Source organism: Megascapheus bottae, chromosome 1, assembly GCF_031878675.1.
Source record: "Megascapheus bottae isolate mThoBot1 chromosome 1, mThoBot2.hap1, whole genome shotgun sequence".
In the NCBI taxonomy this organism is placed as follows: domain Eukaryota; kingdom Metazoa; phylum Chordata; class Mammalia; order Rodentia; family Geomyidae; genus Megascapheus; species Megascapheus bottae.
Window position 1 is genome coordinate 38,665,220 of NC_143509.1, and position 16,889 is coordinate 38,682,108.

Consider the following 16,889-nt stretch of genomic DNA (forward strand, 5'->3'; position numbering starts at 1 on the left):
ACTGAAAAAAAAAATCAACAAAGGATTTTATATCCAGCTAAGTGTCCTTGTATTAAACATCAAGATGTAAGAAAAATAAATGTAAACATAAAGGCTATATTTAACAAATTTAAACATGTAAAAACTAAGGAATTCAATACTAGTGGGTTATCTATAAATAGTGTTTTAAGCAATCATGAAACAAATGAGAAACTCCAACAAATAGCTGATGGTATTTTTATTTCTGTATCTGTAAATGAAAGACCTATTCAAAGTGGAGATGAAAACAAAAGATCTCTTCCCTCTCCTGCCCTTTCCCATCCCTTCTTCTCTCCCTTCCTCCTCTCTCTCTTTTTCTCTCTTCTTTTTCTTTCATGCCAGTGCTGGGGCTTGAATGCTTGAACTCAGGGCCTCATGCCCTCATTCAGTTGTGGCAATGTTACCACTTGATTCATGCCATGCCTCAGCACTTTTATGGTTAATTAGAGATGGAATATTAAAGGCTAGTTTTTGCTTAAGCCAGCTTTGGATCATGATTATTTAACCTCAGCCTCCTGAGCAGAAAAAGTGACAAGCATGAGTCATCAGCAACTGACCATACTTTCCCCCCTATATCTAAGCATTAAAATCAAACACACACCATTTGAGCACATCCTAAGCTCAGCTTGAAAGACTAATATTTGATGCCATACATTATGACACATGGGCATAATGCAGCATATAGGCTGTTAACTCCTGAAGTACTTTATGTGTATGTAGTGTGTATGAGCACACCCTTATCTTGTGACTGACAGCTGGTATTTCTGTCAAAGAAAGTACTTAAACAAAAGAGAAAAAAGAAATATTAAAATGGACACTTGAAGAAGTGGCATTGTGGCTCAAGGGGTAGGGCAGAAGCCTTGAGCTGAAGAGATCAGGGCCAACACCCAGGCCCAGAGTTCAAGTCTCATGACCAACAAAAAAAGGGGGGAGACACTTAGGTCATATTGAAATTGGAGCCCTCAATCTGAACTATTTTTAATATATGTACACACAAATAAATATATCTACAAACATATACTGATTAAGTATGCACTAACAGGATATAGAATGAAGGACATTCCAGTATCAAAGGAATAGCTAATGCCTAGATTTGGGTTTTAAAAACAGCATCTATTATCTAATACTATTCCTGACTCCATGAGAAACAACTGACAGAGGAAAAGTACAAAAAGATTCTTAAATATTTTATACTGTTAGGAAGGATTTATTGAAGCCCATCAAAATAACAGAAGCACAAGTCTGAAGATAAGTGGTTATATCTAGAAAACTTAAACATCAAAATAAATGATGACAACATATTATATATCTAAAATAAAACAGGAATCTAAAACCAGAAGTGGTGCTGTGGCTCAAAGTAGTAGAGCGCTAACCTTGAGCTGAAGAGCTTAGGGACAGCACCTAAGCCCTGTGTTCAAGCCCCAAAACTGACAAATAAAGAAAGGAAGGAAGAGAGAAAGAAGCAAAGAAAGAAGGAAGGAAAGGAAGGAAGGAAGGAAGGAAGGAAAGAAGGAAGGAAGGAAGGAAGGAAAGAAGGAAGGAAGGAAGGAAGGAAGGAAGGAAGGAAGGAAGGAAGGAAGGAAAGATGGATATACTGGAGGTGGGAGTGTGGCCTAGTGGTAGAGTGCTTGTTGCCTAGCATGCATGAAGCCCGAGGTTCAATTCCTTGGTACCACGTATACAGAATAATACAGAACCTGGTGCTGTGGCTCAAGTGATAGAATGCTTGCCTTGAGAAAGCTCAAAGACAGTGTCCAGGCCCTGAGTTAAAGCCCCAGAATGGCAAAAAAAAAAAGCAGGAATCTGTGGACTCCTGGTGATATCAGTAAGACAACAGGCTAGATAATAACAATTTGTTTCCTTAGAATAGAGTAAGAATCTATGGCTGTGTAATGATATTAATAAGTAACTGATTAGATAAATAAATGCTAAGGAAAGTGTTTCTGAATATAAAATTTCAACCAATAAGTGTAGAAGGAAAGATTAAAACTAAAAAATCACCATATGACAAACACTACTGTAATAATAATTGCAGATAACAATAATCACTGAGGGTGGGGGTGGGAGGAAGGGAAATGGGGACCAAGACATGAGAAAGGGTATCAATGAAAAAAAGAATAATCACTGAAAATAAGATGTACACACAGTCCAATAATATCTATCCATATTACATTTACACAACAGGAAATGAAAAATAATTTTACAGTGGGGGTTCTTGGAGGAAACACGTTAATCAGGTGATCAAAGTTCATAGTATCTGTAATGGGTCATCAAGTATATTATGTCCTTCCTGAATTGATACACTAGGAAGGACATGATATAATTTTTGTGTATACTTGCCAAAAAATGTACAATATGAACTCAGTAAAAGAAGCCTAAATTTAGGACAGTCTACAAAACAATTCTTCAAAAATTTTAGGGCCCTACAGAACAACGAAGGCACTGAGGACTCAGTTCAGTGGTAGAGCAGTGGTCTAGCATGCTCAAGCCCAAGGACTATCCCCAGCACCACACCAATCAATCAGACACAAAAGACATGTCCAAACTCAAAGAAATACAAAAACCACTTGAAAATTTCATTTTGGATTGTATACAGGAGCAGAAATGAACATTAGTGACATGTGAAATGGGTTAAATATCACAGTGCTAATGTCCTGATTTTGATCATTGCTATGCAGTTACATAAAATATTCATCTTTGAGGAATCTGGATGAGGTATATTTTTAAAACTTTGGATACTATTTCTGAAGCCATTTTGTAAGTCTAGAGTTATTCAAATTAAAATGTTAGCAAGCCCAAACTATCAAAGCCCCAAGTAATACACCTAGAAAGTCTGATTCTTCTCACAATCCATACCACTAGGCTCAGCTCTAGCCTAGGATTTCAACCGTATTAAGAACTACCTCAGATTCAGGCTCTCAGGTACAGTAGGCCTTATACACATTGACTTGCAGTAGGATTAGTAGTACCATCAGTCATCAAAATCATCATCATCTTAAGACAAAAACAAGTTAGGAAATATTGCCAACATTATCAATCTAGTAGGTGGTAAAATTACAAGTTATATGTAGTTTGATCCCAAAGTCATTGATTTCATGTTCATAATAGATGATGTGAAACGGAGTAAGAAATAAATCCTTTCTAATTAAATATGATTGTCAAAGGAAATAAAACACATGAATGTAGAATCAGAAGTCAGTAACATCTCTCAAATAAAAAATGAAATAACAATAGGAAAGAGAAAAGACAAGCAATACAGTACAGTCTTCCTTACCCTTAGAAATTTCTCTTTCCTTTCCACCGTTTCCATCTGTATTACATGGAAAGCTCCAGGAATGTAAAATTTACAAGTTTTAAGTTACACAGTAGTGCAGATTTATTAGTGTGGTGAGATCTCATGCAATCTGGCTTCATCTTGCTGAGTACATGAATCATCCATTTGCAGCGTTTCCATGCTGCATACACCACTATCCACTAGTCATTCAGAAGCCATTCCCCATTCATCTTACCAATTGTCACTCGGATCATATCATTGTCCCCAAAATCAAAACTTAATGATATTGATAATTCAGTTATACCAAAGTGAAGTTGTAAAACCCTTCCTTTAAGTTAAAAATTAACATTCTCAACTTAATTTAAAAAATTATACAATGGGTTTGCTGTTATCTGTGCTAAAAAGCAAATCTAACTATGCTGATTCTGTTGTCACATTTCAAGCTGGAAAACCATACATACAGTGCCTAAGTGTTTTGTTAATATAAAAGTAAATTTGTGTGTGTTTGTATAAACCATACTGTTTTTTTCTTTCTTTCTTTCTTTCTTTTTTTTGCCAATCCTGGGTCTTGAGCTCAGGGCCTGAGCACTGTCCTTGGACTTTCTCAAGGCTAGAGCTCTACCACTTGAGCCTCAGCACCATTTCTGGCTTTTTTCTATGTATGTGGTACAGAGGACTTGAACCTGGGTCTTCATGCATGCTAGGCAAGCACACTATCACTAGGCCAAACTCCCGGCCCTCCCCCCGCCTTTTTTTTTTTTTGCCAGTCCCGGGCTTAAGCTTAGGGCTTGAGCACTGTCCTTGGACTTTCTCAAAATTAGAGCTCTACCACTTGAACCTCAGCACCACTTCAGCTTTTTTCTATGTATGTGGTACTTAGGAATTGAACCCAGGTCTTCATGCATGCTAGGCAAGCATTCTACCACCAGGCCAAACTCCTGGCCCAAGGACCATATTATACATAGGGCTTTAGAAGTATCTAAGGTTTCAGACTTCTTAGAATGTATCTTATAAATAAAAGAAATGTATCTTATAAATGAATCTTATAAGTAAATGTGTCTTATAAAGAAAACACACATGCATACATATATATATACATATATATTTATATATGACCACCAATTATACTTAGCAAAACTAGGGGAGGAAAAAAAAAGAAAAAGCCAAGGATAAGAATAATAACATTTCCAGATAAAAGAAACAATAATAATAGAGATGATATTATCTAAGCAATAAAAGAAAATTCCCCATACCTCATAGGATCAAGCATATACAGAGAGATAAGTATCGTAATGCTGAACAGAAAAAAAACAAAACAAAAAAACTAAGGACTCAAAATTATACACATCCACTAATGTGAAATTTCAGACTCCAAAGATAAAAGCACAAGCCTAACAGCTTGGAGGAGGGGGAAAATAATAAGGCCATAAGATTAAAGCAGGTCACCTACAAAAAAGTCAAAACTAAAGTAAGGTTTCTTTTCAAAAACATTAGATGAGTTTTTTAAAATATCATACCGCCTTTAACCTTTTGAGGAAAAGAAATTTCAAGATAAAATGGAACTGTCATATATGAAAACACAATGCAATCATATTTTTAAGAGGCCAGTTGTTCCATAATCCCACATTTAATAGAGACATATGTTGCAATATAGTTATTCTTTCTTTTTTCAAATAATGTGAAGATAAACTCCAACAAAACAAGATACAAGGAAAAAGCTTTAAAAAGAAAGTACATTTAAAAACTAAAAGCCCAATCCAAATAACAATAAAAAGGACCTGAAATGCAGCCTAGTGGTGGAGTGCTTACCTAGCATGCATAAAGTCCTGGGTTCAATTCTTTGGTACCACATACACAGAAAAAGCCAGAATTGGTGCTGTGCCTTAAGTGGTAGAAAACCAGCCTTGGAAAGCCCATGGACAGTGCCCAGGTCCTGAGTTCAAGCCCCAGGATTGGTTAAAAAAAAAAAAGGAAAAAAAGAAGTAAAAAGTTGATACTATACAGTAAAACCAAGAGAGCATGCAACTGAAATGGTCCAAGAAGATAGAGAAATGTAAAATTAAAGGAGGATTCAAACTGATAGCTAAATTGACTGGGTTTGGTAGAGGAAACAGGAATGAACCTATAGTAAACATAATGTAAAAATCAAGAGGTAAAAGAAAATATGCAACTAAAAACTCCGGATAGTACAGAAAACTACAAAATAAATCATGTACCAAATATAGAACAACTTCAAATAAAAAAGGAAAGCAGTGCATTTCATAAAGAGAAATGGAGTAGGTTATAAGCAACAAAAAAACTGAAATGCTAATCAACTTTTGTTTTACACAGGTAGCCCTTCACTTCTGCTAAGGCCCATATCCTACTAAGTGTGTTAAAATGTTAATAGTTTTTTAAAGGCATAAGATTATTCTCCTTAAGTTAAAAAAAAAGTATCAAAACCAAAAGGAGCAATAGGAAGATACTTGAAAATAATAGTGTACATACAAAGCAAACCAACCTAAACATGATTTTGAGGAACTATAACACACAGAAAGGATATGCTTTCTCTCCCTACCCCTCCCCCACCCCCAATTTGGCTTTCTTTACTCATGGCTAGAACTCTATCATTTGAGCCACATTTCTAATTCCAGTATATATGCAGAAAAATGTCTGTAAGACTTTTCTGCCAAACCTCTGAATTGAAGCCCACTGAAGACCCCCCCCCACACACACACCAACAAAAAGTCCTGAATGATGACTACAGATATACCTGGGTCATTGATACAATAGCCCCAGTTTGGGTATATTAGGATATCAGGGGCAAATGGAAATGAGTTGAGAGGAAAGTATTGTGTAATTTTCATTTATGTCTTGGAATGCTAGAAAATGATAGTAAGACCTAAGTGTAACAATGGTTATTTATAATGTGTGAGCAATTTGAAACTTTGTGATTTCAACAGTGGAATCAACTGACTAAAAAATATGGGTAAGGTCACAGTAATGTATAACTGCCCATGAAGATGTTTCTCACTCATTACCAGTGATCACTTTTATCTGGCATATAGCTAAATTAGTGAATTTATGTCAAATAAAAAGTAGAAATCAGGCTTCAGGAAGGATAAATAGGACAAAGTGATGTAGAAATCAGAAAATATCTACAAAAAGCGAGAATCAGGAATTAAGACTAAACAAAAATCACTGATCTATTTTTGTATCTTAATCCTTTTGTTTAGCTTTTTAAAATTTTTATTGTAAAGGTGATGTATAGAGGAGTTAGTTAGCTAAGTAAGGTAATAAGTACATTTTGTTTAGAATAGTGTCACACCTCTCTCATTCTCTCCCAGTTTTTCCCCTCCCTGTTTCACTTCCCCACAAGCTGTAAAGTTCATTGTGTAGTGGGCTTCACTGCTGAATTGGTTCACCTTTGGCCCCACTGTTTCTATGCTTCCCCTTTCCCTCCCCAAATCAGATAAACTTACAATAGACAAAGAGTACAGAAATCAAAAGCAGTGATGGAAGGGAATCAACCAAAGGAAACAAAGAAAAGAGAAAGAACTGAAAACAGTACATTAAAAAGCCTCTTGCTTCCATTTCCTAGGAGTTCATTTCCATGAGCATTACTGGGAATGCTACTGCATTGATGGTGGGAACGTAAACTTGTTCAACCACTGTAGAAAGCAGTGTGGAGCACCTCATAAATGGAAACCCATGCACCTCCTGGTCTTGGAACCACACCTGGCCGAGATGGCGCCTGCCGCCCGATCGGAGGGCGTGGCTATGGTTTGTGACATAAAATAAGGCCACTTCTGGGATGTGCCCCTAACCTTTCCGCCCTCTCAGACAGCACATGATCCACCTTCTTTGCATAACTATTAACTCTCAAGTTTCAGGAATAGGCAATCCACAAGTTCCTGCCACCATGAAATGGCCTCTCAGTGACACCACCGCCAGCTACAGCCAACTGACTTTAGTTCTGCCTCCACCTTCCTGACCTCACCAGTACAGCCTGGGGCCACTGACCTAAACCACCCTGGACTGCTCTGCCAGACATGGATGCCACCGACTCTCCTCAGAGTTATCTCCTCCTATGTCTACCCTGGCATGGGAGCCAGAAGAAACAGGAACTGTGGAATCCGGGAGTAATGAACTTGACTCCCAAGCAGGGGACTGTGATATGAACAATTAAGTATGCTGAGGAGGACAATAGAGGCTGTGATTCCCGTTTACCCCAATCCCGTTTCTGAAACCCACCTAGCCCTAGTCCTTTTGGGCCCACAAAGCCCATTTCCACAGCAGCAGGACCCATATTTTCCTTAGCTAAGTTGGTTATGAGTGTCCATAAAGAAAAAGGGGAGATGTGGGAATAACCTCTGCCCTTAATCACATACACAAGTGTGTGTAGGGTGTACGTGACTGCAAGCAGGAGCCAGAGGGCGCCTGGCCCCATCCACCTGGAGCAAGTGGGGTATGTCTCAGGACACCATTGGCTGACGGTTGTCCCTATTTGATGACATGGCTGCAACCGCTCAATCTATATTTAGCTAGCACGCTTATAAATTTAGACCTGCGCCAAGAGTCATGATCTCCGGATCTGTGTTATTCCTTGTGGGCTCTGCCGCCATCTTACCCCCACAACGTGGGCATCCGAGAGGGACACCTACAAAGCAGTATGGAGGTTCTTCAAAAGACTAAACCAAGAGCTTCCTTATGACCCAGCAATCCCACCCCTAGGGATCTATCCCATTGACTACAAACCAGGCTACACTAAAGCTACCAGCATGATCATACTCATTACAGCATTGTTTACCAATAGCCAAGATATAGAATCAACTCAGAAAATGGATCAAGAAAATGTGGATACACAATGGAATTCTATGTTTCCATCAGAAAATGACATTGCTTCATTCATAAGGAAATAGAAATATGTGAAAAAAAATACTAAGCAAAGCAAGGCCAAATCCAAGAAACATAGGTTGCATGATAGCCCTCATTTGTAATAACTAGAATATGCCTATATTGGCCAACATGTGGCCTAGTGCTAGAGTGCTTGCCTAGCCTACACATAGACCTAGGTTAGATTCCTTGGTATCACACATAGAAATATCCAGATGATGTACTGTGGTTCAAGTGGTAGAAAAAAAAGAAAGCTCAAGGACAGTGTCCAGGCCCTGAGTTCAAGCTGCAGGACGACCAAAAGAAAAAGAAAAAAGAAAAAAGAAAAAAAAAGAACATGCTTATAAATCTATAAGTAGATCCCTCCCCTTGCCTAGCATTTGAAGTCCTAAGAAAAGCCATACCTAAATGATTCAAATGTTGCCTGTTAAATAAATATTCTATTGCAGAAAAATTAAATTTCAAGAAAGTACATGAATATCTCTTTAGATTTTAAGTGAATTCCAATGTCATAGTAACTTAATCTGAAAACATCTCTAACCAGAAAGGACTGCTTAAAATCACAAGAATCAGATACTCATATAACAATATCCTTTTATTACAGAGCCACGCTGAACCCACTGGCACCACATTTGGATAATAACAAATACAAGATTATACAGCTACCCCAAACCCATTGTTTCCATATTTCTATTAAAGGCTACAAGGTAATATGATTATTTGTTGAATCAAATTTTAATCTGGACTCCCCAGCCTACTCTAGAAAGTATAAACTTATCTAGGACAAGGGCAGTCATTTTGAGCTTTCCTTGCTCCCCCTTTGAGAACATCTTACAATATTCCTTCTTTATTTCTCTCTGCTTAGATTTACTTTACTAAATCACTACTAAACTTCTTTTTTTTTTTTGCCAGTCCTGGGCTTGAGTTCAGGGCCTGAGCACTGTCCTTGGACTTTCTCAAGGATAGAGCTCTACCACTTGAGCCTCAGCACCACTTCTGACTTTTTTCTATGTATGTGGTACCGAGGAATCGAACCCGGGTCTTCATGCATGCTAGGCAAGCACTTTAACCACTAGGCCAAACTCCCGGCCCCTCACTACTAAACTTCTATCTTGTGAGTTTTCCACTTTATGAAACTTCTCAAAATGCTTTTCAAAATGGATTTCAACTTCTTGTGATTTGTGTGGAAATTTTTAAGTCTAGTTGAGGATATTTCCTCTTCTCTCTAATAAGGAAATCCTCTTCAACCCTTTCCTTCCCTGGGTGACAGGTTTTTTATCTTAAAATAAAATTTTACACCCATTATCTCATTTGATCCTAAACTATTATTTTTTACTATCCTATAATTGTGGCCATTCTATCTATTCCTAGGGCTTGGTCCTACTCTTGTCTTTAATAACACATTTTTTGTCAGTCTTGGGGCATGAACTTGAGTCCTGGACACTGTCCTTGAGTTCTTTTGCTCAAGGCTAGCACTCTACCACTTTGAGGCACAGCTTCACTTCTGGCTTTCTGGTGGTTAACTTGCGATAAAAGTCTCAAAGGCTTTCATGACTGAACTGCCTCTGAACTGCTATCCTCATATCTCAACCTCCTGAGTGGTTACAATTACAGGCATGAGCACCAGCACCCCACCTTTAATACTATTTTTAAAGCTGCCAACACTTTGCTTTGACATAGGGTGACATGTCTCTAGGCAATGTGATCATTTCTCTGGTTACCAATTATTTTGAATTACTTTTTGATCTACATCATCATGTTCACCATTTGTACTTCAATGAAATCCAAGTTAAACTGCAAAGATTAGCTATCTCCTTTGCTACTCTTAATATTTTTATGCTTATATTACTTCAGTTTTCTGTTACAAGTATCATTACTTTTTTTTTTTGTCATATTGGGGCTTGAACTCTGGGTTTGTCCCATGTCCCTGAGCTCTTCAGTTCAAGGCTAACACCCTACCACTTTGAGCCACAGCACCACTTCCCAGTTTTTGGTGATTAACTGAAGATAAGAGCTGTGAGAACTTTTGTGCCTAGGCTGGCTTTGAACCACAATCCTCAGATCTCAGTCTCCTGACTAGCTAGGATTATAGGCACGAGCCACCAATGCCCAGCTTGTTATTTTAACCATTTTTTGTCAGTTATAGGACTTAAACTCTGGACATGGGTGTTGTCCCTGAGCATTTCAGCTCCAGGCTAGTGCTCTACCCTTTGAGTCACAGAACCACTTCTGGTTTTCTGGTGGTTAACTGGAGATAAGAGTCTCATGGACTGTAGTACCCAGGCTGACTTTGAACTTCAATCCTCAGATCTCAGCCTCATAAGTAGCTAGGATTACAGAAGTGAGCCACTGTACCCTGCTTAACCTTATTTGACTATTTGTCTTCTCTCCTCTGACAAGTGGTCCTTCTCTTCTGTCTTCTCCAGCTAATTATTGAGGAGATAGAATTTGTTCTATTTTACTTACTCATTGTATCATTTATTTATGGAACAGAAATTATGTTTTTTTTTCTTTTGACAGTAGTTGAGCTTGTATCCAGTGCCTCTAGACATAACCCCTTTTTGCTTTTAGATGTTTTTTTTTCATATAAATTCTCATATATTTTGTCTGGGCCATCTCTGGCTATCATCTTCCTACCTATGCCTTCCCAGTATTTTGATTATACATATGTGCCATCACACATATCTACAGCTTCCTTACTAAGGTAAGATCTCACTAGTTTTAGGCCAAAACTGGCCTGGAACTATACCTGTCCTCAACTCTACATCCCTAGTACCTGTAATTACAGGTATGAGCAATCATGCTTCCTTTAATTATGATTCTTACCAACTAATGTTTATAGAAAACATACACACAAAATTGTGCCATAAAAATTGATTTTAATCCTTATCTAGTTAAATCTTATAATGCCCTAAATTGAGTTTTTCCTAGCCATAACCCAAAACGTCCATCACTGTCTAAAACGTCCATCACTGTCTATAAACATGTGGAAGCGTGAAATGATACTTGGGGGAAGGGAGGAGGGAAGAGAAGGCCATGTACAGACATTGCCCAAGCGTTTCTCACAGTAAAAGTAAACAACTCTTCCTTAAAAGATCAAGTGGGGTACTGGTATCTAATGCCTGTAATTATAGATACTCAAGAAGCTGAGATCTATCATGATTGTGTTTCAAAGCCAGTGCACACAGGCAAGTCTATGAGACTCTTATAACCAATTACTCACTAAAATGCCAGAAGTGGAGCAAAATTGTAAATTAAAAAAAAGGCAAATAGGTTTGATTTTTCAAAGTGAGTCTCATATGAGGAAACTAAATATCTTACAAATAAATGGAGACAGCTGCACAGAATCTTGGATTTGAGGATAATCACCCTGACTGAATCACAGTTAAGACAGGCAAAGAAAGACCCTGTATTAAACTACTGTGTTGGGGAGCAAACACTGAAGAGCTGAGACTAGGACTAAGCAAAAGTAAAAGAGAGTATAATGAGCCAAATCCCTGCACTTGAGGATGAAATAAACCCAAACACTGAATGACAATATATATCACATTGTCCCCTGAACTTCAAAGAAAATTCACTATTGAAATAGTTTTTATATAATCACCATGTGACACAATTATCTGATTGAAACAGGAAGAAACAAAAGACTTACAAGCAGAATAAACAAAACATTTTAAGTTAGAGGAAAATGGCAATAAAACCATAAAACTTTGATATCAGCTTTCCAACATGCTATTTTATATCCTCAAGACAGTCATGTACATAGCAACTAGTCAAATCAGTTATAACAGAAGATAACCTTTCATTCAATGAATTTGGCTTCAATGATTTCCAAAGCCTCTTTTCTCCAGAAAGAGAAATTATATAACTTTATACAGACAACAATTTAGAACAAAAACAAATACTATATCTTCTCTTTCTAACCACAAATTAATTTACCAATTGTTCGTAGTAATAATACCTTTAGGTAGTCCTTTCCACTACTTAGTCTATATGAAGGTAAAAGTTTTAAAATGAAAGTATTAGTGCACATTAATGGGTTAAAAGAAATTGGAATGTGAGTATTATGAAAGGAAAACAAGTGTCAATAAATGAATGCTATTATCATCTCATTACAAAAAGGTAATGTTTTTCTTGTTTGTGATATGTATGATATACAGGAAGAGTTAAAAGTCAAAAGGAAAAATATAAGAGCCATTTAGAAGATTACTTTGAACTGATATAAACAGCATTCACTTCTAAGCAATTTTATACTAGGATGAGTTTGATAATTATGTTTCAAAATCCTGTTCTCCTTAGGACCACAAGCTCTAACACCAGCATAGAATTTACATTTGCTCATAAAGTAAGTTATCAAATGACACATCTTAGTATAGGACATAGAGAACTATTGTGAGAAAAATGATGTTTAAAGTAGGAACATTATGCTTTTAGTCAAACAAACTATATTTGTTCTCTAAGCCATCACATTTTCCAAGCATTTGGTCATATCTGGTTATATGGGGCAATTATGAAAAAGGCAGAGCTTGAAATTTTCACCCTACTTAATCCTTAATTTTCTTTTCTTCCCTTACCTGATAATGTGCTTGAGCTTGCTGTGCTGAGTTCAAGGTAACATTACAGAGTTTGCAGTATAGGGGCTTACACAGCTCCTCCAGGGCAGAATCTGTCTCTCCTCTTTTAGGTAACTCTTCCCCCCTTGCCAGTGGCAAGGAAGCCTCCTGCCCAAAAGGCTTCTGTGGCGGAAGCTGTAAGGTTCCCGTGGACCTAGTGGCCACTGACATAGGAGGAGAGGATGAGGGTTGCTCAGGTGGAGGAAGCCCAGGGTGTTGCAGGAGGATCATTGGATAGGAAAGCCTTAAGCATAATCCAGTGGGTGATGAGGGAAGGAGTCTTCAAATCTAAATCAACAGAAAAAAATGCACAATGAGACTTGAGCAATATGACATGTAAAATAACTCCTGAATCTTCCTTCTACTCCAAATCCATTTGGGGGACTTCTTTCCTTTGCCACATAGAAGAACTTCTCCTGCTTCTTATTTCACGGTGACACAATGTTCTCTAACTCTGAAAAGACTTGATAAATTTGGCTTTATATTACTTGGCACAACTCCAACTGCTATCCCTTTAGACTATGCACATTAATAGCAATGCATCCAAAGCTAATTAAATCCAAGTCATATGGCTCAAGCGAACATCAAAGGTCACCTAGTGCAGACCCCATCTCTTAGGCACACTTACATACTCTGTGATATTCATGCCTAGTAGCATTTGAGAATCTTAGTACCTATCTTTTTTCCATCCAAATAATATCAAAGTCAAAAGACTGTCACTTCACAGTTCTACAAAAAATATCAAGAAACTCTAAAAGTAACTCAGAATTAAAATATAATAGAAGCAGAGAATCCTTCTGACCAACTAGCAATGCTTTCTTACACAGGGTTGAAATAGATACCTATGAATAACATACATATTTAGATGTGCTGCTGTACTCAAAGCCAGGCCTACCAGTCCATACCACCTCAGTCCCCACTCAGGCTGCTTCTGCAGGCCCTCCAATGATCCCCAGTTCATATTGCCTGGGATTATGTGTTTACAAATCCTCTGCAAAACACTTTCTATCCTTCAACAGATAAATTATCTATATAGTATCCAGATTGGTAAATGTCTATTCTAGTTCCTCATTCTACATGCATATTGTTTCTTTTCCCCTTCCTTCTAAATAAATGATAGCCTCTATCCTATTTTCCTTATAGAAGTTCCAGTGTGTTCTACTTCTTCAAACTCCATGATAGTTCCTATCGCCCACCCAAATGGCATCTTCTAATTCTGATTATCTCAAAATGAAGTATTACCATAACTTTAGACTTCTCAGGATTCTAAGTGAAATTAGAATACTATTTCAAAATCCTCCTCCATCTCAATACAATATGGCTATTCTAAACTGATAAATTTCTTCCATCTGTACTGAAAATGTGTACCTTATGCAAATAGTAAATTAAAGTGAATCAAATAAGTTTAGAAAATGTAAACATCTACATTTGCTAAGTACACAGCACCAAATAATTTCAATTAAGTAACAATTTTAATTTTATATTCAGGGTCTGGAGCCAAAGAGAGAAATATTATAATTAAGAAATAATTTAACTAAGGACAAAAATTCATAAATTATTAGTCAAAGATCTTGGCAATACTGGTCACAATGTCTAGAAAAATAAAAAGACTATTTTACCATTAAGCCCAAACATTTTTCCCAGATACCTTGAGATATATAAAAAGTGATATAAAGCCAGGCACTGGTGGCTCATACTTGTAATCCTATATACTCGAGAGGCTGATATCTGAGGATCACAGTTAAGCCAGCTTGGGCAGAAAAGGCCATGAGACTCTTTAACCACCAAAAAGTCAAAAATGGAGCTGTAGCTCCAGTGGTAGAGCTCTAGCCCTGAATCAAGGAGCTCAGGGACATCACCGAGGCCTTAAGTTCAGCCCTAGGACTGTTTCATAAAAAATGCAATAGAGAACATTTAAAAAGTCAGGTTTTCTATAATAGTACTATTTCTCAACTAAACTAAGAAAATATATCCAGAGAGCAAAAGTGGAAGCAGACATTTTTAAAGGAAATTCTTTAAAAGACCAGCTTTTAAAAGTTTAACTACTTAATTATAATCATTAGTAATGCTAAAAAGGCCACACACAATGCTCACAGTCATTCAAATCTAAATTACCATAAACATACCGCTAGCTCATAAGGAAAAAAGTGTGTAGGGCTGTGCTGAAATATCTGGAAAAAGGAAATCAGTGATATAAACAGAAAATCAAATGCTACCATCACGAAAACATGTCTGGACATGTTTTATGAATGCTCACTGCCACTTGAGGAAATTCCAGTCTGTGTTCTCCTCAATTCTCCTTGCAGGTTTCCATCAAAATAAAGGATCTTCGCAAATCTTAAGTACAAAAAGATATTTTTCCCAGAGGAATGAAATTAAAGGAAAAAAATAAAACAGTATAGGTTTACCCATAAATGTATTTTAGCTTTTAACATTTAAAGAATGGGTGGACATAATAAAATTACTTCTTCTAATTGTGTAACAATTAACATAAAGTCAACTTCCAGAAAAAATACCACATGAAAATTACAACAGGTATTACTAAAATATAAACAAGAATTTACAAATACATAAATCCAAAATAAGTGAAATCAAGACCCCATCACTGAATGAACCAATGACTAATGGAATATAAAGAGTCCCAAATATATATGACTCAGATCCGTTTAACTGCTGCATTGACTTAAAAGACTGACATAAAGGCTAATGTGAATATTGTTCAGATCTAAAAAGAAATTATGCTTGCAGTGGCATAAATGAAAGATTTATGACTTTTTTTTATGCCCGTGTTTGGAAAATGGATGAGAGGATCCCCCCCCCAAAAAAAAATCAAGGCTCTACGTTATACCCCGTTTAAAGAAACCAAATTATCACAGCATAGTTTTCATGATTAGACTGAGGCCTACTCTTCACATACTATATTGAAGCAATCGGTTTTCTCATCTGGAGAAATCTACAGAGGAAAGGGAATCGAAAACAGAAACAAGTTTCTGGCATCTCAGTAAACTAGGGAACAGTGTCATTGGGAATTCTGGAAATGAAAGAAGGGAGGGGAGGGATACTCAGAGGTCATCAGACAGCATCAGCAGAGTAGGTGTGTATCTCAACAGGAAGGCTGGAAGGAACGCAAAGAACTGAGGAAGGAGAGGCCTTGATGAATTGGCGACAGTTTTTCAGTCTCCCCATGACCAGAAAACACTTACGTTAGCGTATCAAAGCTACAAACAGTTCAACATCACCCACACAAACACCTTACATTCTTGAGAGGTGCGTGCACACGCACACAGACACGCGCGCGCGCGCGCACACACACACACACACAAACCTTAAACCTCCTAGGATGCCAACATGAAAGATGGACCCCTCCCCCCTACACACATATATATATATATATATATATATATATACATATATATGCACACACGGAGGGGGGGACAAGTGGGAAGCCCCCGACAGACGATGGCATGGAGGATCCAAACGCTACACGTGAAATACTGAGGGGCGGCGGGGGGGGGGGAAGAAAAGATCAGAACAGGTCAAGCACGAGGAGGGCAGTGGAAAAAGGCTGCATCCAAAAGGAGCCGGCGCTCCCGGGTGCCCCGACTCACCGGAACCCCCAGGACGCGCCGCAGCCTCGCCGCCAGGTCCGTCCGTCCCGGGTCTCTCCGTCCAGGACGCCCGCCGCCCGCCCAGCGCGCCGGGCTGGGCCGGATCAACCCCGCCAGATCAACTCTCGCCTCTCCGCAGCAACTTTCTCCGCCCGCTGCCGCCAAGCCCCCTCCACAGCTGGGCTGTCAAGTCCGTCGCTCCGCTCGGAGCCCCAGGGAAACAGCTGCAGGAAGTGACTGCGGAACCGGGAGGCGGCGGAGGAGGAGACTGAGGGCGCCCGGCGGAGTCGCCACTGCGCATGTGCCGGGCGGACGGCGGCGCGGGCGGTGCGGGCCGCGGTCTCACGTACCCCGCGGGTTGGAGACGCGTGGGGCAGGTGCAGGGGTAGTAAAGGGCAGCGTGTGGAGCAGAGGTGGTGTGAGAAGCAAGGGCACGAGTTGGGAGGATGCTGCATCTCCAATCTCAACCAGCAGCATCTCAGCATCTCAGCAAGTAGATCC

The 16,889-nt window shown here is 38.5% G+C and overlaps 1 protein-coding gene across 1 annotated transcript in view; it reads right to left on the bottom strand.

The window, feature by feature from the left end:
• Zmat3 (zinc finger matrin-type 3) overlaps positions 1-16,602 on the bottom strand; it is a 36,824-nt gene extending 20,222 nt beyond the window's left edge. Inside the window, exons 1-2 of the mRNA XM_090331132.1 lie at positions 16,389-16,602; positions 12,742-13,068 (exon numbers count right to left, since the gene is read on the bottom strand). Coding sequence (XP_090187258.1) covers positions 12,742-13,011 — 270 coding nt within the window. The 5' untranslated portion in view covers positions 13,012-13,068; positions 16,389-16,602. The remainder of the gene's footprint in view (positions 1-12,741; positions 13,069-16,388) is intronic.
• Positions 16,603-16,889: the final 287 nt, after the last annotated feature.